Source organism: Scyliorhinus canicula, chromosome 16 (genome assembly GCF_902713615.1).
Source record: "Scyliorhinus canicula chromosome 16, sScyCan1.1, whole genome shotgun sequence".
In the NCBI taxonomy this organism is placed as follows: Eukaryota; Metazoa; Chordata; class Chondrichthyes; order Carcharhiniformes; family Scyliorhinidae; genus Scyliorhinus; species Scyliorhinus canicula.
In genome coordinates, this window is record NC_052161.1 from 50,085,762 (window position 1) to 50,111,749 (window position 25,988).

Genomic DNA, 25,988 nt, shown 5'->3' on the forward strand with positions numbered 1-25,988 from the left:
AAATCACTATTTAACAATTAATAATAAAAAGGAACATTGCTTGAAACTTGCCCTTCAATTACAATAGAAATGAATCATTTTGCACTGTATGTGATTGCCAGTTCTTTAAACATCCACTATACAATACATTGACATTACTGGAAATAATTTTGGGTTAAACGAGTGGTATCATTTTGCAAGAAAAATAATAAGTAGCTTACATCCTTAATTCAGCCCTCCATTGGTAGTCCAAATCATCAGTGGCCTGCAATCCTTTTATAACTTCAAGAAGACTTGTGATCACATAGTAACAAAAGCCAGGCTTTATAAAGGGCCTTATCATCCTCCAATACAGAACAGATGCATTGTAAACCAAGAAGTGGTATCTGTAAAAAAAGTGTTTTTTTTATACTGCTCACTTTTACAGCATAACTATTAATCCACTATTAAGGATCTTTGATTTGGCAAATGGAAATGTATTAAAATTAGGTAATTTTTCTCGGAGTTCTTTTGGATTTATTCCTGTAAATCCAGTGACACTACATAAGCAATTAAACAAAAACGGTGGTTAATTTTCCATATCAAGTCTATTTTGGGACAACACTGCAAGTTTCATTGATTATAACCAGGGTGGAGGAAGAATTCAAAACTTAAACAATGCTATGCAATTGATTCTGATTATGGATGGCTGATAGATCCTTTTAAAATTTTGAGTAGTCAAACATTCACAAGCCAGCAAATCCCGGTAATATTTTTTTGGGACCTAAAAGACCAATTGCGCTTAATTTGGGGAATGAGTGTGGGGAAGAGGCTGATCGTTTTGAAAATCCTGAAAAATCATAAATCAAAATAAATGAAATGAAATGAAAATCGCTCATTGTCACAGGTAGGCTTCAAATGAAGTTACTGTGAAAAACCCCTAGCCGCCAGATTCCGGTGCCTGTTTGGGGAGGCTGGAATTGGATGGTATTACCCAAGGAGAAAGTGATGCATCCCCAATTGCACAACTGCAGTTGAGGATTAATAATGCCTAAGCCATACCCTGCAAGTAGTCTTGTTGTTAGTTCCTGCAGCAAAACAGGGAAGAACAGTGTTGCAACATGACCAGGGACGGAATTCTCCAGTTGTTGGGATTTTTTTTTTCCTCGCTGGCAGTGCGGGATTCCTGGTGGCGTGAAGTCGGCTTAAATGGGAAATCCCATTGACAAGCAGCTGGAACAGAGAATCCCGCCACCAGCGAATGGACATCGCCAAGAAACACTTGGCTGGGGGGCTGGAGAGGCCAGTTTCCTTAAGTAAATGTGTATCATCCCAGATCTAATGGAGTTACATTTCTGAATACTTCACAACTGTGCTTCATCTGTCCGTGGAGAGATCTGAGAACAGCACAAAAATGAGTGGGTGAATAATGCAAAGTAACATCTGAAGGTCCAGACTTAAAAATGCCTATCTGATGTTGTTAAAAAAGTGAGAACAGTGGAAGGAAAAAAACAATTTATCTTTCTTTACCCAATCATATAACTCGTGTACATTACATCAATGATATTTGAATTATTTTGTAATTATAAACATGACATTTTCATTTGCTGAACTGAAACTATCATACCTCGTATCGGCTTTTGAGTATGTTATCGTCGTAAGGATGCACCGTGTAGCCTTATTTAAATCAGACTGGAAGAGAAAACAGGCCGTTAGACAGTTAAAACAATCACCTTCTCCAAGGAAAAGCAATGTAAACTTAGAAATGGAGCATTTTCACATTGTGGAAGTTCATACCATTCAATGTCAACTATTTTGAATGTGACTAAAAGCTTTAAGTTTGAAATCAAACAAAATATTTGAATTACATAAAAGCAGTCAGCCTTTGAAAAAGAAACATTGGTTAAATTATGATCAAAAATTCATGAATTTCATTGTTGTACTTCATGTTGATCAAATTGCATGCCATACTTTTTGAATAAGAATAACGTATGATTCATCCCTGTTCCTCACACTATGCAGTTTAGAGAAGACTGAAAATGTTTTCAATAGTTTTATAAACTCCATTGGAAGAACACTGCATGATCATTTAAATATAAATTCCACTTGAAAAAAATTATGAAATTGAACTATCCAAATTAAAAAAGACATTGGAATGAATTTCACAACCAAAAACTGATGGATTTGGGGTCAGGCGCGATGGTAACATTTTTAGGGCACGAATTACTGGCCGCGTCCCGCCCAAAAAGGGACATGGCCGATAGATCCCTCTTCCCTAGTAAACATTGATACAAAGCATTGATTAGGCTGGATCTTCCAACGATTGTCACTGCATTTGTAAACTCCCCCAGTCTATTGCTGCACCTCAATTCTTCCCGGATCCTCTGAGTCTGGCTTCCCGAGGCGGCTCAGTGGGATTGCAGTAGAATTGGGGAAAAATAGGACACACTCTCCTTTTACGGCAGTAGTTGGCACATGTAACATTAGTGTCCTGGGCAGGATTCTCCATCTGCTGCTGCCGGAATTGGGAAACACGATTGGGCAGCGAATCGGTTTTGATGCCAAAATCATGGTGAGTGCTGGTTTCACATCAAAACCGCAATTCTCCGGTGCCTCGCCAACGGTGTCAATGCGTTCCACTTCACATGTACAATAAACGCTATTGGCACATCATTAGCGGGCCTGATCCGGTATTCTCCGGGGCCTCCACAATTCTCCGCCTCCACTGGGGCGAATTCCCGGCGGTACGGTTCACTTGTGCTTTTACAAATCGTAAAACAAGCGCCATGGCTGCTGAGGGAATGAGAGAGAGGGGGTACGAAAAGTGACCAACAGTGCCAAACTGTGCTGACAGTTGTGCTACTGAACTAGGGGCTTTTGCCAGGACCGGCGGGGGTTGGGGGGAGTAGTGGGGGATGGCCAGGAGGTGGGCTGTGAGAATGTTGTGGACGTACATGGAACATCAATGCTGCAGCCTGCAAGGCAGCCATATAGCTGCGCATGCCGCTGAATGCCTACGGTGAACTTAAGGCCATGGGTTGTATGGGTGTCCCCCCAGACCTCCCCCAGGTGCTCTCTGGCACCAGCTGACCCATCAACGGGATGGCCGTGCTCCAATGCAACCAGTGCCATCTTGTTCGCTGGGATGAGTGTGTGTGGGGGGTGAAGTGTGTATATGCGGCTGCAGCCAGTCTCCTGAGTGTCAATTGCAAATCCGGCGAATCCGGAACCGTTTCTCATGGGATTCGATTGTATTCCACGTGGTGCCAATGCTCGCCCCTCAACGATCGTTTAAATCGGTCCAGGTGCAGAGGCAGTTTTGCTGTTGTAGAAGTCTACGAATGCTGCCCCAGCGTCAACAGGTAATCTCAGGAATGAAAAATTCTACCGCCTGTCTTTCAGTGTTAATGAATGATACACAAATGTGTAGGTGTGCAGGGTTATAGGGTAGGTGAGTATGAGGGTGGACAAGGTGGGTAAGTAGGTGAAGTGGGTAAGGGGGTGAAGTGTAGAGGGTGGGGGTGGGTGAGAAGGTAGGTGGATGAGTGGGTAGGTGGATGAGTGGGTAAGTGAGTGGATAAGCGGGTGGGTAAGCGGGTGGGTAAGCAGGTGGGTAAGCGGGTGGGTAAGCATGCAAGAGAGTGAGCGGGTAGGTAGGTGAGGCGAGTAGATGGGTGAGGCGAGTAGGTGGATGGGGTGAGTAGGTGGGTCAGGGGGTAGTCAGGTTGGGGGTAGTTACATCTTGGGGGGGACAGTCAAGTCGGATCCAGAATTTTGAGGACAAGACAAACCTGGGACATTTTCCACATTGTTGGACAAATGCCAGTGTTCTAGCTGTTTTGGAACTGCATGGCTAGGCATGGTTAGTTCTGGGAAAGACATCTTCAGCACCTAAGTGGGAATTGCCCGGGAAGTTTGAACTTCTGATGGACAATTGCTCTGCTCCCTGGGACCCTCCGCAGATGTCCCTAACTTTGAGCTAGAGATTTCAGACAGTTCCGTAGAACCTACCTGAATAGTTACCCAGGAAAAATCCTAGTCTATCTCTTGGCCAATTCCAGCACTGCCTCCCGTCAGTGACCCCCGACTAGCCTTTGACCCTCTGACCAACAACCTCCCCCCATTCAAATACCCTCTGACTACCCCCACTGATGAAACATCAGTCAAGATTTTGTGCTCAAATTCTGGATTGGGTTTCAGAAACAAAAATGTGAACCATTCTTTGCTACATTTTCAAAGTATGAGAAGTATGAAAAGCGGAGAAATACTGCCAGTCATTTCACATTTGTCTGTTCTTTAACTGGAAGTTTGCAAGCTACTGTCAAATAACAGGGGCAGCACGGTAGCATGGTGGTTAGCATAAATGCTTCACAGCTCCAGGGTCCCAGGTTCGATTCCCGGCTGGGTCACTGTCTGTGCGGAGTCTGCACGTCCTCCCCGTGTGTGCGTGGGTTTCCTCCGGGTGCTCCGGTTTCCTCCCGCAGTCCAAAGATGTGCGGGGTTAGGTGGATTGGCCATGCTAAATTGCCCGTAGTGTCCTAAAAAAAAGTAAGGTTAGGGGGGGGGTTGTTGGGTTGCGGGTATGGGGTGGATACGTGGGTTTGAGTAGGGTGATCATTGCTCGGCACAACATCGAGGGCCGAAGGGCCTGTTCTGTGCTGTACTGTTCTATATTCTATATTCTAATACTGTCCAAAGATGTGTGGGTTAGGTGGATTGGCCAAGTTAAATTGCCCTTAGTGTCCAAAAATATTAACTGGATTATGAGGATAGGGTAGATACGTGGGCTTCAGTAGGGTGCTCTTTGTATGGGTCGGTGCAGACTCGATAGGCCGAATGGCCTCCTTCTGCACTGTAAATTCTATGATTCTATGAACAAAGATCCTTCTATAACATTAATAAAGTGAAAAGTAGACCATAAAGATAAATAGGCATGAAGAATCAGTTGGATGCATCCAATCCATCTTTGCCAATGTAAATCCTGAGCATTTTGAGACCCAGGCTTCATTTACATCGTGATCTGTGGTTGCAACCTACCAGTAATGGGAAAGTGGGAAATGCTGAGCTCAACCATTTTAGGAGCACCTGCCATTGGGACACCGTGTCCATTTCTACCTAGAGATTATATTTGGGGCCCAACAGCTAGCAGAGAACCCCAATGTTCACATTAAGAACGTTGCCACCTGTTACGAGGTAGGAATGCTGCTCATCGGTTTGCAGGTTCGTCTTCTGGTTCAAAGGGATGGCTTTGATGCCTCCCTATCCAATCTGACTTTTGCATCCCAGCCACCTACATTTTCAAGTGAGAAACAGGTGTCTGGCAGTTAAACATCACTCTCTTTATCTTTTAATAGGAAAGGGAAACTCATATTACAAAAAGATATCATCGGACTTGTCGTGAGCAATGCAACAGGAGATCTACAGGCATTTTCAAAAACACACATGCCTGCCTGGTTACAAATAAACTTTTCACACAGCTTTCTGTGTTCAGGTTCACAAATTTTACACTTAATAGCCATTTAAGGTTTCTCTTCTGAAATAATTTCATTATTGTATTTACTTACAACATCCGCAGAAGACTTTGGAGCATACAGTTGAGCTTGGCAAAGATATGCTCGACCCAAAAAGTGATTGTGAGGGAGTATTCCCTTGAAATACATATTCAGGCAATCCTGGCTAATATCACGCCGTTCAAACTAAGAGAAAACAGAATTTGGTATTTAAGTGAGCATATATTACAGGAGCAATTTGTCACACAATAGGCAACATGTTGCGGCTGTTCGGGCCGACAGCATCTTCCAGTCCCGATGACGGCACACCCGCATCCCGTGCTTTCCGGCAGCGTGGGGTGGGTTCAGAGGGAAATCCCACTGACAGCAGCGGGTGGCAAGATCCTGCCGGCAGTCATGGCGGGCTGCCTCCCGCTGCAGAGAAACACACAACACACCGTTGAGAGGCCAGAGAATCTTGTCCTAAGCCAAAATATCAGAAACAAATAAAAAAACGACTGCTTTCATTTTCTCTCTCCAGCTATGCTGAAGACAAAACATTTGAAAACTTGAACATTTAGCATCATTGAATCATATAATTTACAGGGCAGGAGGCCATTCCACCCATCGAGTCTGCGCCAGCCTTGGAGGGAGCACCTGATTTTAGTCCATGCCTCCACCTATCCCCATAAACCCAGTAACCCGACCTAACATTTTGGACACTAAAGGGGCAATTTTAGCATGACCAATCCACCTAACCTGCACATCTTTGGACTGTGGGAGGAAGCCGTATCACCCAGAGGAAACCCACGCAGACACGGCGTGAAAGTGCAAACTCCACAAGTCACCAAAGGCGGGAATTGAACCTGGGTCCCTAGCGCTGTGAGGCAGCAGTGCTAACCACCATGCCACTTCTATGGAAGCTCAGTTTGAAAGATATACCAAATCCAGACGTCATTGGGAATATTTATAAAGTACAAAGCTACAATTGCTGTTCGTATAAAGCAAAGCATTCAGCATCTCAGTTCCAGATTTCATTATAGCCTTAATCCAAACATGGTAAAAGAACTGAATTCTGGAGGTAAAGGTAAGAGTGACAGCCCTTGACATCAAGGCAGCATTTGACCGAGTGTGTCAATAAATATACTGGAGTTAATAGGAATCAGAGGTAAAAAGCTCCACTAGTTGGAGTCAAGCACAAAGGAAGATGTTGAGATTTTTGCAGACCAATCATTCAGCCCCAGAATATCACTGCAGAAATTCCACAGTGTACTGGCCTTGGACCAACCATTTCAACTATTTCATAGGATCACAGAATGGTTACAGCACAGAAGGAGGCCCTTCAGACAGTTGTGAATGTTATAGATCACTGCAAGAGTAACTCAGCTCGTCTCACTCTTCTGTCTTTTCTCCACAGACCAACAAATGTTGCTCTTCAGATATTTATCCAACTCCCTTTTGAAAGCCTAGATTGAATTTGTCTTTCTTGACCTTCCCCCATAATTAATTCAGACATGGGGATGCTCTCTGACGATTGTACAGTGTTCAACTCCATTCACGGCTCCTCTGATCTTTGGACAAAATTCAAGCATGGGCTGATATCCAGGAAATAACATTCAAGCAATTAACATCTCTAACAAGCATTGGTTAGCACTGGTGCCTCGCAGCACCGAATACCCTGAGGACAACTGTACGTGTGGAGTTTGCACATTCTCCTCATGTCTGCATGAGTCCCACTCCACAACCCAAAGATATGCAGCATAAGTAGATTGGCCACGCTAAATTGACCTAATTGGAAAAAAAAGAATTGGGCACTTTAAATCAATAAAACATCTCTAACAAGAGGAAATCTAACCATCTCCCCTGAACATTCAACAGCATCACTGAATTCCACACCATTAACACCTGGGAGTTACCACTGACCAGGCATTTTATTGGAAGAGTCATATAAATACTGTGGCAACAAAGGCTGGGAAATCTGCAGTATGTACTCATCGCTTGACACCCCAAAAACTTGACCACCATGTAGAATCCCTACAGTGAGTGCAGAAGGAGGCGATTTGGCCCATCGTGTCTGCACCGACCTTCTGAAAGACCACTCTACTCATGTATACTTCCACATCCACCCCAACCTAACCCCGTATCCTAACATGCACATCCCTGGACACTAAAAGGGAATTTAGCATTGCCAATCCACTTAACCTGCACATCTTTGGACTGTGGGAGGAAAATGGAGACACGGAAGAAACCCACACAGACACAGGGAGAACGTGCAGACTCCACACAGACAGTCACCAAAGGTCAAAATTGAACTCTGTTCCTGGTGCTGTGAGGCAGCAGTACTAACCACAGTGTGCCACCCACTTATGAACATAATATAACCCAAAATTATCCCACAGTTTTAAACAAACAAAATTAACTTTACTAAAAAAAGTAATACAAATTGAAAACAATGACAATACCTATCTTAGAATCATAGAATTCCTTAAGAAGTCTTACAACACCAGGTTAAAGTCCAACAGGCTTGTTTCGAATCACTAGCTTTTGGAGCACTGCTCTTTCCTCAGGTGAATGAAGAGGTGGGTTCCAGAAACATATATGTAGACAAAGTTAAAGATGCAAGACGATACCTTGAATGCAAGTCTTTGCAGGTCCAGACCGAGCAAATGGAAAGACGGATAATCACAGGTTGAAGAGGTGTGAATTGTCTCAAGCCAGGACAGTTGGTAGGATTTCGCAAGCCCAGGCCAGATGGTGGGGGAGGGTTAATGTATTGCGACATGAATCAAAGGTCCCGGTTGAGGCCGTACTCATGCGTGCGGAACTTGGCTACACGTTTCTGCTCGGCGATTCTGCGTTATCGCGCTTCCTGAAGGCCGCCTTGGAGAATGCTTACCCAATAGAATTCGAACAGTGCAGAAGCAGGCTATTCGGCCCATCTAGTCTGCACGGCCCTTCGAAAGGCCTCCCTACCTCGACCAAATGCCCTGCCTTATCCCTGGAACCCCACTTAACCTTTTGATGTTACATGTTTAGCGACTGTTGCATAAAGAGTCAAAGGGTCTGCACCTTTTCTCAAACCCTTTATTTCACTTTAATAGACTCTGCACAAAACTCTATCTTCACATCACCTGCCACAAAGGCCATCTGAAGCCCCTTTACATATCAGTGTCAATTATTGGTTCCTTAACATAAATGAGACAACTAATTTGAATGTCACTCAACCCATTACTTAACAGTCTCCCCTTCCTTGGAGAAAAAAATAATTAGGTGAAAACAAAATTTCAAGAAACTCAAAGACACACACTCAATTTCCCTTCTTTTTTTTTAGAAAAAAAACAGTCACAGAAACAAGCGCCCTTCATTAACAATATCCAAAAGTTTCTGTGAACTAGCCCCTCTTATGGTACAACAGTCTGACAATTGATAGCTACTGTCGTCCCATTTAATATTTGCTATTTCCCCTCTGTCCAACATCTGCTTCAAACTTGCAATGTCTACCCTTAACCTTTATTCATTGACACTTTTTGTAGAGTGCACATTTATTGTCAATGTGACAGTCAATAGGTATATTACCCAAATCCCTGAATCCCAAACTTTCTGTCAATATCTCAGATATATACAAAGAACAAAGAAAAGTACAGCACAGGAAAAACCCTTCGGCCCTCCAAGCTTGTGCCAACCATGCTGCCCGTCTAAACTAAAATCTTCAACACTTCCGGGGTCCGTATCCCTCTATTCCCATCCTATTTATGTATTTGTCAAGATGCCCCCTAAACGTCACTATCGTCCCTGCTTCCACCACCTCCTCCGGCAGCGGGTTCCAGGCACCCACGACCCCCTGTGTAAAAAACTTACCTTGTACATCTCCTCTAAAGAAGTCCCCTTGCACCTTAAACCTATCCCCGTCGTAATTGATCCTTCTACCCTGGGAAAAAGTCTCTGACTATCCTCTCTGTCTATGCCTCTCATAAGTTTGTTGACCTCGATCAGGTCACCCCCTCAACCGCCTTTGTTCCAGTGAGAACAAACCAAGTTTGTTCAACCTCTCCTCATAGTTAATGCCCTCCAAACCAGGCAACATCCTGATCAATCTCTTCTGCACCCTCTCTAAAGCCTCCACACCTTCTGGTAGTGTGGCAACCAGAATTGAACACTATATTCCAAGTGTGGCCTAACTAAGGTTTGAGACAGCTGCAACATGACTTGCCAATTTTTATACTCAATGCCCCTGCCAATGAAGGCAAGCATGCTGTATGCCTTCTTGACTACCTTCTCCACCTGTATTGCCCCTTTCAGTGACCTGTGGACCTGTTCACCAAGATCTCTCTGACTGTCAATACTCTTGAGGGTTCTACCATTCACTGTATATTCTCCACCTGTATTAGACCTTCCAAAATGCATTACCTCATATTACCTTATATTTGTCTGGATTAAACTCCATCTGCCATCTTGCCGCCCAAGTCTCCAAACTATCTAAATCCTGCTGTATCCTCTGATAGTCCTCATCACTATCCGCGATTCCGCAAACTTACTAATCAGACCAGTTGCATTTTCCTGCAAATCATTGATATATACTACGAACAGCAAAGGTCCCAGCACTGATCCCTGCGGAACACCACGAGTCACAGCCCTCCAATCAGAAAAGCACCCTTCCATTGCTACTCTCTGCCTCTATGACTTAGCCAGTTCTGTATCCATCTTGCAAGCTCACCTCTGATCCCATGTGACTTCACCTTCTGTACCAGTCTGCCATGAGGGACCTTGTCAAAGGCCTTACTGAAGTCCATATAGACAACATCCACTCCCTACCTGCATAAATCATTTTTGTGACCTCCTCAAAAAACTCTATCAAGTTAGTGAAACACGACCTCCCCTTCACACAACCATGCTGCCTCCCGCTAATACGACCCCTTGCTGCCAAATGGGAGTATATCCTGTCTCGAAGAATTAGTTCCAGTAATTTCCCTCCCACTGACGTAAGCCTTACCGGCCTGTAGTTCCCTGGATTATCCTTGTTACCCTTCTTAAACAAAGGAATAACATTGGCTATTCTCCAGTCCTCCAAGACATCACTGGAAGACAGTGAGGATCCAAAGATTTCTGTCAAGGCCTCAGCAATTTCCTCGCTTGCCTCCTTCAGTATTCTGGGTTAGATCCCATCAGGTCCTGGGGCTTATCCACCTCAATATTTTTCAAGTCGCCAAAACCTCGTCTTTTGAGATCTCAATGTGACCCAGGCTATCTACACACCCTTCTCCAGAGTCAACATTCATCAATTCCTTCTCTTTGGAGAATACTGATGCAAAGTATTAATTTAGTACCTCGCCCATTTCCTCTGGCTCCACACATAGATTCCCTCCCCTGTCTTTCAGTGGGCCAACCCTTTCCCTGGCTACCCTCTTGTTTTTTATGTACGTGTAAAAAGCCTTGGGATTTACCTTAACCCTATTTGCCAATGACTTTTCGTGACCCCTTTTAGCCCTTCTGACTCCTTGCTTAAGTTCCGTCCTACTTTCCTTATATTCCACACAGGCTTCATCTGTTCCCAGCCTTCAAGCTCTGACAAATGCCTGCTTTTTCTTTTTGACAAGGCATACAATATCCCTCATTGCGACCGTGAAATTTGCCATATTTATCCTTCTTCCTCACAGGAACATGCCGGTCCTGAATTCCTTTCAACTGACATTTGAAAGCCTCCCACATGTCAGATGTTGATTTACCCTCAAACATCCCCACCCAATCTATGTTCTTCAGTTCCCGCCTAATCTTGTTATAATTACCCTTCCCCCAATTTAGCACATTCACCGCAGGACCATTCTTATCCTTGTCCACCAGCACTTCAAAACTTACTGAATTGTGGTCACTGTTCCCGAAATGCTCCCCTACTGAAACTTCTACCACCTGGCCGGGCACATTCCTCAATACCAGGTCCAGTACAGCCCCTTCCCTAGTTGCACTATCTACATATTGTTTTAAGAAGCCCTCCTGGATGCTCCTTACAAACTCTGCCCCGTCCAAGCCCCTAGCACTAAGTGAGTCCCAGACAATATTGGGGAAGTTAAAGTCACCCATCACAACAACCCAGTTGCTTTTACTCCTTTCCAAAATCTGTCTACCTATCTGCTGCTCTACCTCCCCCTGGCTGTGGGAGGCCTGTAGTAAACTCTCAACATTGTGACTGCACACTTCTTATTCCTTTTTTTAAAAATAATTTTTATTGAGTTTCTCAAAATACAAACATTTTAACCCCCCCTACATTCACATTTAAATTATAACAAAACAAAGTCAAACCCCCCTACTTAACAAGAAAAAGAAAACAGTCTCCCCCCCCCCTACCCGCGCGTCCCCCCCACCCCACCCCCCCCCCCCCCCCCCCCCACCCCCCCCCCGCCGGCGAACCGACAGTCAGACCAACTTATCATTTCTAGCAGCGTCCTCGGGCAGGCCTTGCCCGTGCCACCACCGCTACCGTACTTCCTTCGTCTTTGTCCCCCCTCCCCCCCCCCCCCCCTCCTCCCCCCTCCCTCCCGCCCTCCCCTCCCCTCCCGGGTTGCTGCTGTCACGGCCTCAGTTTCTATCTCTGATCCAAGAGGTCTAGGAAGGGTTGCCATCGCCTGGAAAACCCCTGCACCGACCCTCTCAGGGCGAATTTGATCCTTTCCAATTGGATGAAGTTTGCCATGTCGTTTAACCAGGTGTTAACACTCGGAGGCCTTTCGTCCCTCCACTGAATCAGGATCCTCCTCCGAGCCACCAAGGACGCAAAGGCTAATATTCCAGCCTCCCTCGCCTCCTGTACCCCCGGTTCCACCCCAACCCCGAAGATCGCAAGTCCCCATCCTGGCCTGACCCTGGACCCCACCACTCTCGACACCGTCCCTGCCACCCCCTTCCAGAACTCCTCCAGTGCCGGACATGCCCAAAACATATGTGCATGATTCGCAGGGCTTCCCGAACATCTAATACACCTGTCTTCACCCCCGAAAAACCGACTCATCCTTGTCCCCGTCATGTGGGCTCTATGCAGTACCTTAAATTGAATGAGACTTAGTCTCGCACATGACGACAACGAGTTGACCCTCTCCAGGGCGTCTGCCCATGTCCCGTCCTCTATCTGTTCCCCCAGCTCTAACTCCCACTTATCTTTCAGCTCCTCTACTGGTACCTCCTCCACCTCCTGCATAATCTTATAGATGTCCGAGATCTTCCCCTCCCCGACCCAGACCCCTGATAGCACCCTATCACTCACCCCCCTGTCGGGGAGCGCGGGGAACCCCGCTACCTGTCGTCTGGCAAATGCCTTCACTTGGAGGTACCTGAACGTGTTCCCCGGGGGGAGCCCAAATTTCTCCTCCAGCTCTCCCAGGCTCGCAAACCTCCCCTCTATAAACAAGTCCCTCAGTTGTCTAATACCCGCCCTCTGCCAGCTCTGGAATCCCCCTCCTGTGTTTCCCGGCGCAAATCTGTGACACTTCTTATTCCTGATCTCTACCCATATGCCCTCGCTGCCTTTGAGGTGTCCTCTCGCAGTACAGCTGTGATATTCTCCCTAACCGGTAGCGCAACTCCTCCACCCCTTTTACCTCCCCCTCTATTCCACCTGAAACATCTAAATCCTGGAATGTTTAGCTCTCAAACCTGGTACTTCCCTCAATCAGGTCTCTGTAATGGCAACAACATCATATTTCCAAGTACTAATCCAAGCTCTAAGGTCATCTGACTTACTTGTTATACTTCTTGCATTAAAACAAATGCACTTCAGGCGACCAGTCACGCTGTTTTCAGCAACATCTTCCTGTTTGCTCTTCCTCAGAGCCATAGTGGCTCTATTTCCTAGTACTCCCTCAATTTTTAAACCTTCTGACCTATTGCTCCAGTACCCACCCCCTGCCATACTAGTTTAAACCATCCTGTGTGACACTAGCAAACCTCGCAGCCAGGATATTTATGCCTCTCCAGTTTAGATGCAACCCGTCCTTCATATACAGTTCACACCTGCCCCGGAAGAGCACCAGTGGTCCAGATAACTGAAACCGTCCCTCCTACACCAGCTGTTTAGCCACGTGTTTAGCTGCTCTATCTTCCTATTTCTACCCTCACTGGCACGTGGCACAGGGAGTAATCCTGAGATTACAACCCTTGATATAAAAGGCCATATCCACCGCCTCTGCAAGGCTTAACGTCCCAGCAGCCAAAGTGCTTTTGACCACTCTCCTTATTTCCTTTGTTTCCCACACAAGAGGGCAACATTTACCATTGTTCCCCAAAAGGAAAATTATAAAACTTCCTGCGCTTGAAACCCCATCACATAAATTTGTGTAGCATCACTATAAACTATGAGTTTTAAGTGCCTACGGTCACCTAAAACCTGGAACCGGGCGCGATTCTCCGCTCCCCACGCCGGGTGGGAGAATCGCGGGAGGGCCAGGCGACACACGACACGCCCCGCCGGCTCCCCTCCCCCCGCGATTCTCCCACCCCCCGCTCGGAAGAATCGCCGGTCGCCGTTTATGACGGCGACCGGCGATACTCTGACCCGGATGGGCCGAACGGCCTGCCGTTCGCGACCGGTTCACGACGGCAGCAACCACACCTGGTCGCCGCCGTCGTGAACATGGCGCCAAAAGCTGGTTTGAAGCTTGTGCGGGGCGGAGAGGGGAGTGAGCACCACGGCCGTGCTCGGGAGGGGACTGGCCCGCAATCGGTGCCCACCGATCATCGGGCCGGCGTCTCAAAGGGACGCACTCATTCCCCTCTGCCGCTCCACAAGATCGAGCCGACACGTCTTGCGGGGCAGCGGAGGGGAAGACGGCAATCGCGCATGCGCGGGTTTGAGCCATCAGCCGTCGTGACGTCAGCTGCACATGCGCGGGTTGGAACCGGCCAACCTGCGCATGCGCGGCTGACGTCACTTAGGCGCCGCCGTCGCGTCATTCTCGGCACGCCGCCTTGACGCAAGCATCAAGGCCCGGCGGCCGAGAGTTACAGAGGGCCACTCCTAGCCCCCCCGGGTGGGGGTGAATAAGGTGAGAGGAGTGGCCTCCGAGGCCGTCGTGAAACTCGGCCGAGTTCACGACGGCCTTCCCAATTTTTCGCGGGAGCGGAGAATTCCGCCCCTCAAAACACACACCTGCATTTTTAGTTGGGCCAACACTTTATTTGCTCTTATTATGTCTTCCACTTTGGGATCATTCATTTTTGTACTCAACTTTAAGACATCAAAACTCACATCCAGTCTAGTCTGTCTACCTAACCAATTCAGTTGCCCAATTAAACTTCGTAGTTGCTCTTTTTCCATCTTTGAAACCATTGCGTCTTTTTGCGAAACCCGCCACAACTAATTGCTATTGGGCTTATGCTTTCCAAATAAGATTGCTGACATAAAGTTGCCCCTAACTTAAGTCTGTCCGATTTCCAGTCCAAATATATTTAAATTCACCGGAAGCCTGACTTCCAACCCTGAATTCTTTCCTCAAACTAGAGATCCAATAGCTTTGAAATCACTAGTTCCACCTGATGGAACCATCAATTCAGCGAACACGTGTAGTTGGATCTGAACAGAGGCTTTCATACACTTACAATAGAGCCAGCCTATTCGTCGTTGAACTTCAGGTGAAATGGCAGGCTGGCTCTCAGGCACTGATCTTTATATATCGGTCCCAGAGGGAGGAGTCCTGGGCGGAGCCAAGGGAGAAGCCCAGTACAAACTCTTGCGTACTCCCAGAGCGACTCCCCCTGGTGGTCGGATAGTGCAACTGCACTTACAATGGGTAGATAACGAACATATATACATGGAGTGATATTGGGAACTATATATAGTGTGAATCACATTCACCACATTCACCCCGTTAAAAAAAATCAAGTCCGGCGGGGGTGATGGCTCAAAGAGTCAGTCTGTCCGGTGGACAGATTGTCCGTTTTGATCTGCGGAGCACCGGGGTTGCAGCCTCTTGCGGTGGCTGGGCGGGCGTCGAAGTCTGGGGTACGGTTGCCGGCTCCGGGGCGAGTCTTGTCCGAGCCTCATACATCTCCTGGTCGAATGGAGACTGGGGGCGCGGGGTGCGGGCTGGTGCTGGCGCTCGGGACTGGTGGGGTGAGCTCGCAGAATCGGGAGCACAAGGGGGCGGCCGCATAGGGAACGGGGAAAGGAGTTCCTCGGTGGGGGTAGTTGGGGGGCTGGATCCAGCGGGTGCCAGGTCCCGGAGGGATACTGTGTCCTGGCAACCGTCCGGGAACTCAACAAATGCGTACTGTGGGTTGGAATGAAGCAGGCGCACCTTTTCAACAATGGGGTCGGTCTTGTGCGCCCTGACGTGCTTCCTTAGGAGAACCGGGCCTGGCGTCCTCAGCGACGCCGGAAGTGAGACCCCTGTAGTAGTGCCCCTGGAAAAAATGAAGAGCCGTTCGTGGGGGGTTTGGTTGGTAGCTGTACACAGGAGGGATCTAATTGCGTGGAGCGCGTCAGGGAGGACTTCCTGCCATTGGGAAACTTGGAGCTTCCTGGACCTGAGGGTCAGTAGGACGGTCTTCCAGACCATCGCGTTCTCCCTCTCCACCTGTCCGTTCCCCCTGGGGTCGTAACTGGTAGTCCTGCTCGAGGCGATGCCCTTGTCGAGCAGGTACTGACGCAGCTCATCACTCATAAAGGATGCACCCCGGTCGCTGTGCACGTAGCTGGGGAAACCGAACAGGGTGAAGACACTATGCAGGGTCCTAATGACTGTGTGGGAGGTCATATCGGGGCATGGGATGGCGAAGGGGAATCGGGAGAACTCGTCAATAATGTTAAGGAAGTAAATGTTTTTGTTAGTGGAGGGGAGTGGCCCTTTGAAATCGATCGCAAGGCGTTCAAAGGGCCTAGAAGCCTTGACCAGGTGGGCCCTGTCTGGTCTATAGAAGTGCGGTTTGCATTCCGCATAGATCGGGCAGTCCCTGGTGACCGCTGTTACCTCCTCATTGGAGAAAGGCAGGTTTCGGGCTCTGATATAGTGGGCGAGCAGGGTGACCCCTGGGTGGCAGAGGTCATCGTGGATGGCTTTTAGGCGGCTGATTTGCGCGCTGGCGCATGTCCCGTGGGATAGGGCATCCGAGGGCTCGTTGAGCTTCCCCGGTCGATATTTGATATCGTAATTGTAGGTGGAGAGTTCAATCCTCCACCAAATAATTTTGGCATTTTTAATTTTGCCCCTTTGCGAGTTGTCGAACATGAAGGCGACCGACCGTTGGTCGGTAATGAGGGTGAACCTCCTACCTGCGAGGTAGTGCCTCCAGTGTCAGACAGCCTCCACGAAGGCTTGTGCTTCCTTCTCGACTGAGGAGTGTCGGAGTTCTGAAGCGGATAGGGTACGGGAGAAAAATGCAACGGGCCGCCCTGCTTGGTTTAAAGTGGCTGCTAGCACTACCTCTGAGATGTCGCTGTCAACCTGAAAGGGAGTGGATTCATCCACCGCCCGCATGGCTGCTTTTGCGATGTCGTCCCTGATGCAGGTGAAGGCTTGGCGCGCCTCAGCAGACAGGGGAAATCGTGTGGCCTTGAGGAGTGGGCGGGCTTTGTCCGCATATTGGGGGACCCACTGAGCGTAGTACGAAAAGAGCCCCAAGCACCGTTTGAGGGCCTTGGGGCCATGGGGGAGGGTGAGTTCTAAGAGTGTGCGGTCCGGGTCTGGGCCCAGAACTCCGATCTCCACGGCGTAGCCGAGGATGGCTAGTCTGTTTGTGCGGAACACGCATTTCTCCTTGTTATATGTAAGGTTTAATTTTTGGGCCGTCTGGAGAAAACGGTGGAGGTTGGCGTCATGGTCCTGCTGGTCATGGCCGCAGATGGTAACATTATCCAGATGCGGAAACGTGGCCCGCAGCCCGTACTGGTCTACCATTCGGTCCATTGCTCGTTGGAACACCGAAACCCCGTTAGTGATGCCGAAGGGAACCCGGAGGAAATGGAAGAGGCGGCCATCGGCCTCGAACGCCGTGTAGTGGCGGTCCTCCGGGCGGATTGGGAGCTGGTGGTATGCAGACTTCGATTCCACCGTGGAAAATACCCGATACCGGGCGATCTGGTTTACCATATCTGCAATTCTGGGGAGGGGATACGCATCTAGAAGCGTAAAGCGATTGATCATCTGGCTATAATCGACGACCATGCGGAATTTTTCCCCGGTCTTGACGACCACCACCTGAGCTCTCCAGGGACTGTTACTGGCCTCTATGATCCCCTCACTGAGCAGCTTTCAGACCTCCGTTCTGATAAATACCCTATCCTGCAGGCTGTACCGCCTGCTGCGGATGGCTACCGGTTTGCAATCCGGGGTGAGGTTGGCAAAGAGAGGAGGGGGGGGCGATACGCAGCGTGGCGAGGCTGCAGATAGTGAGTGGGGGCAGGGGCCCGCCGAAGCTGAGGGTGAGACTCTTGAGATTACATTGGAAATCCAAGCCTAAGAGGAGTGGCGCGCAGAGGTCGGGCAAGATATACAGTTTAAATTTGGAATAGCTAGCACCTCGAATCGTTAGCGTTGCTGTAGTGCGCCCTTAGATTTGGATGGAATGGGAGCCCGAAGCGAGGGTGATAGTTTGGTTGACGGGATAAATAGGGAGGGAACAGCGTCTTACCAGCTCTGGGTGTATGAAGCTCTCTGTGCTCCTGGAGTCGAAGAGGCACGACGTGTTGTACCCGTTGATCTGGACCACCGTCATCGAATTTTTCAGATGTTTGGGGCGAGATTGGTTGAGGGTGACCGTGTTGAGTTGCGGGCCGCGTGGTGGGTGCCCGGGGGTGTCGAATTTTTCTGATCGGGCGTCCTGTCGAGTAGATGCCGCTGCGTTCTGGCGAGCTTGATGCAGGAACACTGCGCTGAGTTGCGGGCCATGTGGTGACTGCCCGGGGAGGTCGTACTCCTCCGATGAGCTGTTTGAGTCTGGGGATGCAGCTAGGGCCCGTGGATCGCACGTGGAGGGTGGTGATGAAGATAGTGTCAAATATGGCGGCCCCCATGAATCGCACGTGGCCGGCCGCATGGTGGAGGTTTGCCAAGATGGCGGCCCCCATGGATCGCATGTGGTGGGAGGGGGCGGAGCCTGAGCGTAGGCCGCAGGTTTCGGACCCCGCGGGCCTGCTGGTGCTGGGGGCGATGTTTTTGGACTGTTGGGGTGTTGAGGGCTGGGGCCCTTCTGCCGGGGCACACTTTCGCATAGTGGCTTTTCTTCCCGCAGCAGGTTGCGGATCGGGCTGAGCAGTGCTGCCGCCGGTGCTGGCTTTGTCCACAGAAGTGGCAGGCTGGAGCAGTTGAATAACTGGTTTGGGGAGCTGAATAGTGGCAGGCTGGAGCAGTTGAATAACTGGTTTGGCGAGCTGAGTAGTGGCAGGCTGGAGCAGTTGAATAACTGGTTTGGCGAGCTGAGTAGCTGGCTGGGGGAGCTGAGTAATTAGCTGGAGCAGCTGGATAGTTTGAGTAGTTGACTGGGACAGTAGGACTGGCTGTGGCAGCGCGATAGCTGGGGGGCCTTGCGGCACAGGCTTGGGGGTCCTCAGGTCGGGGGCCCATGTGGGGTTAGCGGGGTCCGCGGGAAATGAGTTGAGGCTGCGGAAGGAAACTTCCATCGTGATAACAGCCTCTACAGTAGTCTCTAAGCCCTGGGCCCCATTTTCTAATAGTCTCTGGCGTACATAGCCCGATCGAAGGCCCGCTACAAAAACATCCCGCACAGCAAGCTCCCTATGTTCGGCTGTGGTTACGGCCTGGTAATTGCAGTCATTTGCGAGATTGTTCAACTCGCGTGCAAATTCAGCTAAAGTTTCAGTACCCCGTTGTCGGCGAGTTGTGAGCACATGGCGGGCAAAGACTTCATTCACGGGCCTAATATACATTTTGTCCAAAATTGCCAGCGCAGCGGTGTAGGAACCGGCTGGATTTAATTGTGTAGAAATTCTGTGGCTTACCCTCGCCACAATAGGCTGAGCTTTTGTTCCTCTGTAGTTTCAGCGGTGCTGATTTCGGCCAGGTAGGCCTTAAAACATTTCAGCCAGTGGCAGGTTTCTTTCGCCTCTGCATCCTGCGGATCGAGTTCTAGACGTCCTGGTTTTAGAGCGGATTCCATGCTTTACTTCGGCAGCTTCTTAAGTGTATTAAATTGATGGAACCATCAATTCAGCGAACACGTGTAGTTGGATCTGAACAGAGGCTTTCATACACTTACAATAGAGCCAGTCTATTGGTCGTTGAACTTCAGGTGAAATGGCAGGCTGGCTCTAAGGCACTGATCTTTATACATCGGTCCCAGGGGGAGGAGTCCTGGGCGGAACTAAGGGAGGAGCCCAGTACAAACTCTCGCGTACTCCCAGAGCGACTCCCCCTGGTGGTCAGATAGTGCAACTACACTTACAATGGGTAGATAACGAACATATATACATGGAGTGATATTGGCAACTATATATAGTGTGAATCACATTCACCACACCACCCCACAAAAAAATCATCAACATGCATCATAAAGATGCCAGAAAGATTTCCTTTATAGTGACAGTAAAACATTGCTGGATCTGCTTTCATCTGGCAACAACCGAACTTTAACAAAACTGACCTTACCAAAAAATACCAGACACTAGAGACATCATTTAATCCATATACACATTTGTTCAACTTCCAGAGTACCCCTTGTGTGTTAACTGCCTCTTTAGGAGACGGAGAAAAATGTCTCTCTGGAGCAAAAAGGCAGCTTTTAAATATAAAGCTTTGCATTCCCAATCCTTTTTTGCTAATAGAGCCACGAAGATCTTTAAAATAACCTTTCCTGCCGTAGGTGAATCTACCCTTAAATCCTGATCTTCTAAGTTTTCTTCAAATCCCCTTGCCTTTGCCTTATAAGTTCCATCCGGAAGAACCCTTTCCGTGGAAATCCATCTGTGGGATAGAGCTCTTTGTTCCCTATCCGGTACTTCCGTGTATACCCCAAATTCACTCCAACTATGCAGTTCTTGCTGTTTGGCAACTTTGATAACTTTTTCATCTAATTTATTGGAAGCCACCAAAATCTCACGTGCATGTGGACTTCTACTCATATTCGTATTCGTAGCCTTACTCATGTTCCGAGATCTTGATAAACCACGTCCCCTCTCCCGCCTGGTATCTCGTTCTGTACTACTACTGCTTGATCTTTTCCTTCTGCTGTGGGATATCCTTTCAATTGTTCACACCTTTTCCTGCAGACCTCTTCATTATCTGATATACTATCTGAACTGGCACTGCGTTTCTGTGTCCTCCATTTTTAAACTTTGTGTTCCCAATCCATTGTCTTGCCTCCCTCCCCTGAATGCTGTACATTCAACAAATGTTTATACACCTTTCAGTGTCCTTCCCTGCTCTACTAATAACAGTTGCATCCTTCCATTGACTAGACCCTTCAGGCAAGTATGTCACTTTTGTACCAATTTTTGGCAGTTGTCCTTTGGAAAAATGGCCTGTTCCAATTCATCTGAAGCGTTGTGTTCCTCTACAGAAACCCTGTCTATATCAGTTTCCTGGTCCTCATAGCTCTGCAACACGTGTGTACCAGATGACTCTGGTTCCTCGTCATGTCTGTCTGCTCTGTTTAAATTTGAACATTTGTAATCTGTACCCATTATCCTTGATGAATGTACCCTAACAATTTGATTGCCATGTTGCAAAATAATTGTTTTGCCATCTATGCCAATGATCTTCCCTGGGCCTTTCCATTCATTAAAATTATCTCTCTGAAAGTATACTATGTCTCCTTGCTGAAAAACGGTATTTGATGGCTTTTAAGACATTATATCTTAAAGCTCTGCAAATTCTTTCAGAGATTTCTGCTTCCAAAAAAGCTTTTCTACTGCTGTGTAATGCATTTAAATGCTCAGCAAAGGCAGAGCTAATTGTAGTCCCTTCCCAAGCTGGAGGCTGGTCATCTAAAATGGATGGAATTTTAGGATTTCTACCAAACACTAATTGATAGGGACTATAGCCCCCAGCCATCTGCAATGAATTCTTTGCATGTACCGCCCATGCTAAAGCTGAATTTAACTTGCACTTTGGTCTACCTGCCAAAATGTTCCAGAGCATGTCATCTATTACCGCATGGGTTCTTACACACACACCATTACTAAATGGGCTTTCCGCAGCCGTATTCATAACTGTGATATTCATGTTTTCACACATATCCCTGAACTCATCATCAGCAAATTCTCCCCCATTATCAGTAAGGAATTTTGCCAGTGGGCCCATTCCTATCCCTATCCATTTTTCCATGATTTGATCCAGAATTATTCTTTTCTTTACTTTGTACAATTACTGATTGACTAAATCTGGCTGCTAAATCGACAAAATGCAAAATAAATATATTATTGGCTTTATCCCAGATTTTAAGGTCCATGGCCACAATGTCATTAAAATCTCTGGCCAGAGGTAGGGTTACTATCAGTCATGCTGGTGCCCTTCTGTACTTCCAAAAAACTTCACAGTGATCACTAACCTGGTCTATCAGTTTAGTATGGTCTTCATCCCTTACCCCTGCATCCTTTAATAAATTTTCAGCTTCTGAGGAGGCGAATGCACAAACTGCCGATGCAGCTTTAATACAACAAGTTTATCAGCTAAAGTCCCATACTAACACATCCTTAACAACTGTACTTGAAATATTATTTGTCAGCAATGGAATACAATAGTGTCCCGACTGTGTAAATTGTAAGTCCACCGTCTTTCCAAAAACTGTTGCCTTATCCTGTTCCACATCCAGTTTCATGTGTGCTTTCTTCGACGGACTGCTCAGAAGCAAAGGTATCTCACTTGATACAATATCCGTGCTAATGAAATGATTCACTCAGGCAATTTTGCAATGGATCATAATTTTTTTCAGTGACTTCATAGTATTATCATCCCCAAACCTGAAATTGTGGAACTTTAAAATTCCTTAACCTTGTTACGATTTTCAGCATTCAAGGAGTCCAGGTAACATTTTAACCAGTCAATTCCACACACAGTAGATGTGCAGCCACTGTCCAATACAGCACAATTGAAGGATTCTGCAACCAACGCCCTCATTACCGGCATAAAACTGCTTGTTAATAGGACAATGCCTTCTTTCTGGTCACTATCTTTTTCCTCTTCTGACTCTTCCATGTTATGTGTCGCCTCGAACACTATTATAACGTGTTATACAGTTGAAAGCATAATGGTGTTGAGATTCACATCGAAAACATTGATTTATCATACCCCGGTCATTTCTGGGGTTTATCTTCCTATTGTAGATTCTAACTGGGTTTCTGTCTTCATAATTTCCGGGTCCCGATCTCCTTCTATAGTCTTGGAACCTGTTTTTAGCCGTGCAATTTCGCCATCCTGTTAGTAGTGTATCTTCCATATTCTGCTTTATTGCAGACTGACTTATTTGGGTCATCAGAGCCATCGGAATCGAATGTTTCCCCAAAAAAAATTTTTAAGTTTCTGTCATCTGATCGAATAAGGTATCCTTATCCGCAAACTGAACTCCTGTCAAAACCAGGAGCCTATCCATGTTGCTCACTCTAGCCCACTCAAGTAATTTAAAAGCCAACACAGACTGTCAAAATTCCGGGTTGTGTTTCTGCAGCCTTTTATATAGTCTGCCCAATTCCATTATATAGTCTTCCACGGAGAAATCCTCTATTGTCCGGAACCTATCAAAATCCGACCATGCTTCATACGCATTTAACAAGTCATCCTTTTTATAAATCTTATCCATATAACGTAATAGAGTCTCCAGACCTTCTTCTGAGTCTAACTTTTCCAATTCCAGCTCAGAAAACACTTTGCTTCGGATTTTACTGTTAAAAGGTAGAGAAATAGCCAATGCCAAACCTTGTTTTCTGTTTCCCAAGGCAGTTACCTTAGTCCACATAACTACTACACTTCTCCATTGGTTGTACGATACCCTTTCCGAAAATAAGGGGGCATAGTCATATCCGGCCATCTTTATCCTAGGTTCAGCCATATATCTTCTTTTTTTTCTCTTCTCATTCACTCCCTGGTTTGGTTTCGAAAAGTTGTATCTTTCAACCCTTCACATTTGCACAGCAGCCATCCTCTGCTACCAGTTCTAAGACATTCAGTTGCTGTTGTATAAAGAGTCAAAGATTCTGCTGCTTTTCCACAAAACACCTTTAATTTCCTTCAACAGACTTTGCGTAAAACTCTATCTTCACATCATCTGACACAGAGGCCACCTGAAATCCCTTTACATATCAGTGTCAATTATTGGATACTTAACATACATGAGAAAACTAATTGGAATATCTCTTAACCCATTACTTAACACTGGATGCTAAGAGGCAATTTAGCATGGCCAATCCACCTAACCTGCACAACGGAATCGAACCCTGGTACCTGACGCTGTGGTGCAGCAGTGCCAACCATTGTGTCACAGTACGCTAACATTAATATAAGGTACATGTGAATTAACAGGCAAACTATCTGTCTGTAAATTCACAAGGGCAACTAAGGATAGGCAACAAATGCTGGGAACACTCATATTCCACGAACTAACAAAACAAAACTCTGTTAAATATCACAATTGACTAATATCGCAATAGAAGGAAAAATGCACGCACATTTCCAGTCTGAAATTGAGTCATAGATTTCAATATTCGGATTGAAAAACAAGCTTCTTTTTATATTGCTTACAGATGTTTCCCTACCTGTAGTGCCAGTTCTGCACAGAGAACATACAAATCCGGACTAACAGTCTCGATTCCAGCTAACGTAGGCTTCTCTGCAGTGGCTACTTTCATTAAGTCGTAAGCTTCTTTCAAAGTACTGAAATCTATAAAATAATTCAAGAGAAATAAATTTAATAAATTTATGTATGTAATATTTTAAAAGCCCTTTCCACAAAACATAGTTCGAGATTTTTTTTCATAAGATGTTTTCAAATGCTAAGAGAGTTTATAAAATATGAGAAAATATTAAAGCCTCAAAATGACTGCTGGTGATATTATCAGTCAAACATTTAACAAATTAATGGGATTCCACTTATCATCGTAGTTAGGGGGCAGGATTCTCTGAGCCCGCGCCGGGTCAGAAAATCGCTGCCGGAGGGGGGGGGGGGGGGATGGCGCGCAAATCCGCCGCGTCGATCCGATGCCGGGCCGCCGATTCTCCAGCAACCGGAGAATCATCGGCAATCACGCCGGCGCTGTTGCCGTGGCGCCAGTCGGGGGCCGTTGAAAACGCCCCCCCCACCCGCAGCAATTCTCCACGCTCGACCGGCGTCGTTCACGTATGGTCCTATCCGGCGGGACCTCGGCGTTCTGGCTGCGGGGGCCGTCCTGGTACCGGCGCGGGGTCCGTCTCCGGGAGGGGGGGTTCACGCCTGCATTCCTCGCGCCAGTTTTTTAAAATAAATTTAGTGCACCCAATCATTTTTCCAATTAAGGGGCAATTTAGAGTGGCCAATCCACCCAGCTTGCACATTTCTGGGTTGTGGGGGCGAAACCCACGCAAACACGGGGAGAATGTGCAAACTCCACACGGACAGTGACCCAGAGCCGGGATCGAACCTGGGACCTCAGCGCCGTGAGGCCGCAGTGCTAACCCACTGCGCCACCATGCTGCCCTACTCGCGCCAGTTTTGAGGCCGGCTTCAACACATTGTTACTTAAAAAACTTAGTTGTTTGTCATTTTATGATACTTTCTCTCCTTCCTGTAGTCATTCGTCGAAAATAGTGGATGACATGCTGACAAAGATCAGCAAATACCATTCTGAATTCAGTGAAAAAAAGAACAAAGAACAATACAGCACAGAATCAGGCCCTTTGGTCCTCCAAGCCTGCGCCGAACACATGTCCTACCGACACTGTCTGTATCCTTCTATACCCCTTCACTTGGCAATGCATTCCAGGCCACCACCATCCTCTGTAAAAAAACATCCCCCGCACATCTCCACTGACCTTTCCCCCCTCACATTGAACTTGTGCCCGCTTGTAATTGTCATTTCCACCTTGGGAAAAAGCCTCCAACTGTTCACCCTATCAATACCCGTAATAATTTTATAAACCTCTATCAGATCACCCCCTCAGTCTCCATTCCTCGAGGGAAAACAATCCCAGTTTATTCAATCTTTCATCATAGCTAATATCAGACAACATCTGGGTAAACCTTTTCTGTACTCTCTCCAAATCCTCCACGACGTTCTGGTAGTGTGGTGACCAGAATTGGACACAGTATACCAAATGTGGCTTTACTAACATTCTATATAATTGTAACATAATTTTCGCGCTTTTATACTCGATACACCATCCTATGAAGGCCATATGCTTTACCACCATTTCCACCTGTGCTGCCATTTTTAAGGATCTGTGGACCTGCACACCCAGATCGCTCTGTGTCTCTGTGCTTCTGATGGTTCTGCCAGTTATTTTACAGCTCCCACCTGAATTGGATTGACCAAAATGCATCACCTCGCATTTGTCCGGGTTAAAATCCATCTGACATTTGTCTGCCCAATTTTGCAACTATATCCTGTTGTATTCTTTGACAATCTTCATCACTATC

The 25,988-nt window shown here is 47.1% G+C and overlaps 1 protein-coding gene across 4 annotated transcripts in view; it reads right to left on the minus strand.

Moving 5' to 3' along the window:
- LOC119950709 (cilia- and flagella-associated protein 46) overlaps window positions 1-25,988 on the minus strand; it is a 365,535-nt gene that overhangs the window by 338,847 nt on the left and 700 nt on the right. For 3 of the 4 annotated variants that reach the window (XM_038773375.1, XM_038773376.1, XM_038773374.1), the window contains exons 2-5: window positions 24,133-24,257; window positions 5,523-5,654; window positions 1,586-1,650; window positions 201-365 (exon numbers count right to left, since the gene is read on the minus strand). In XM_038773375.1, coding sequence (XP_038629303.1) covers window positions 201-365; window positions 1,586-1,650; window positions 5,523-5,654; window positions 24,133-24,257 — 487 coding nt within the window. Of the gene's footprint in view, window positions 1-200; window positions 366-1,585; window positions 1,651-5,522; window positions 5,655-24,132; window positions 24,258-25,988 lie in introns of those variants that run through there. The other variant, XM_038773378.1, reaches the window with a different exon arrangement.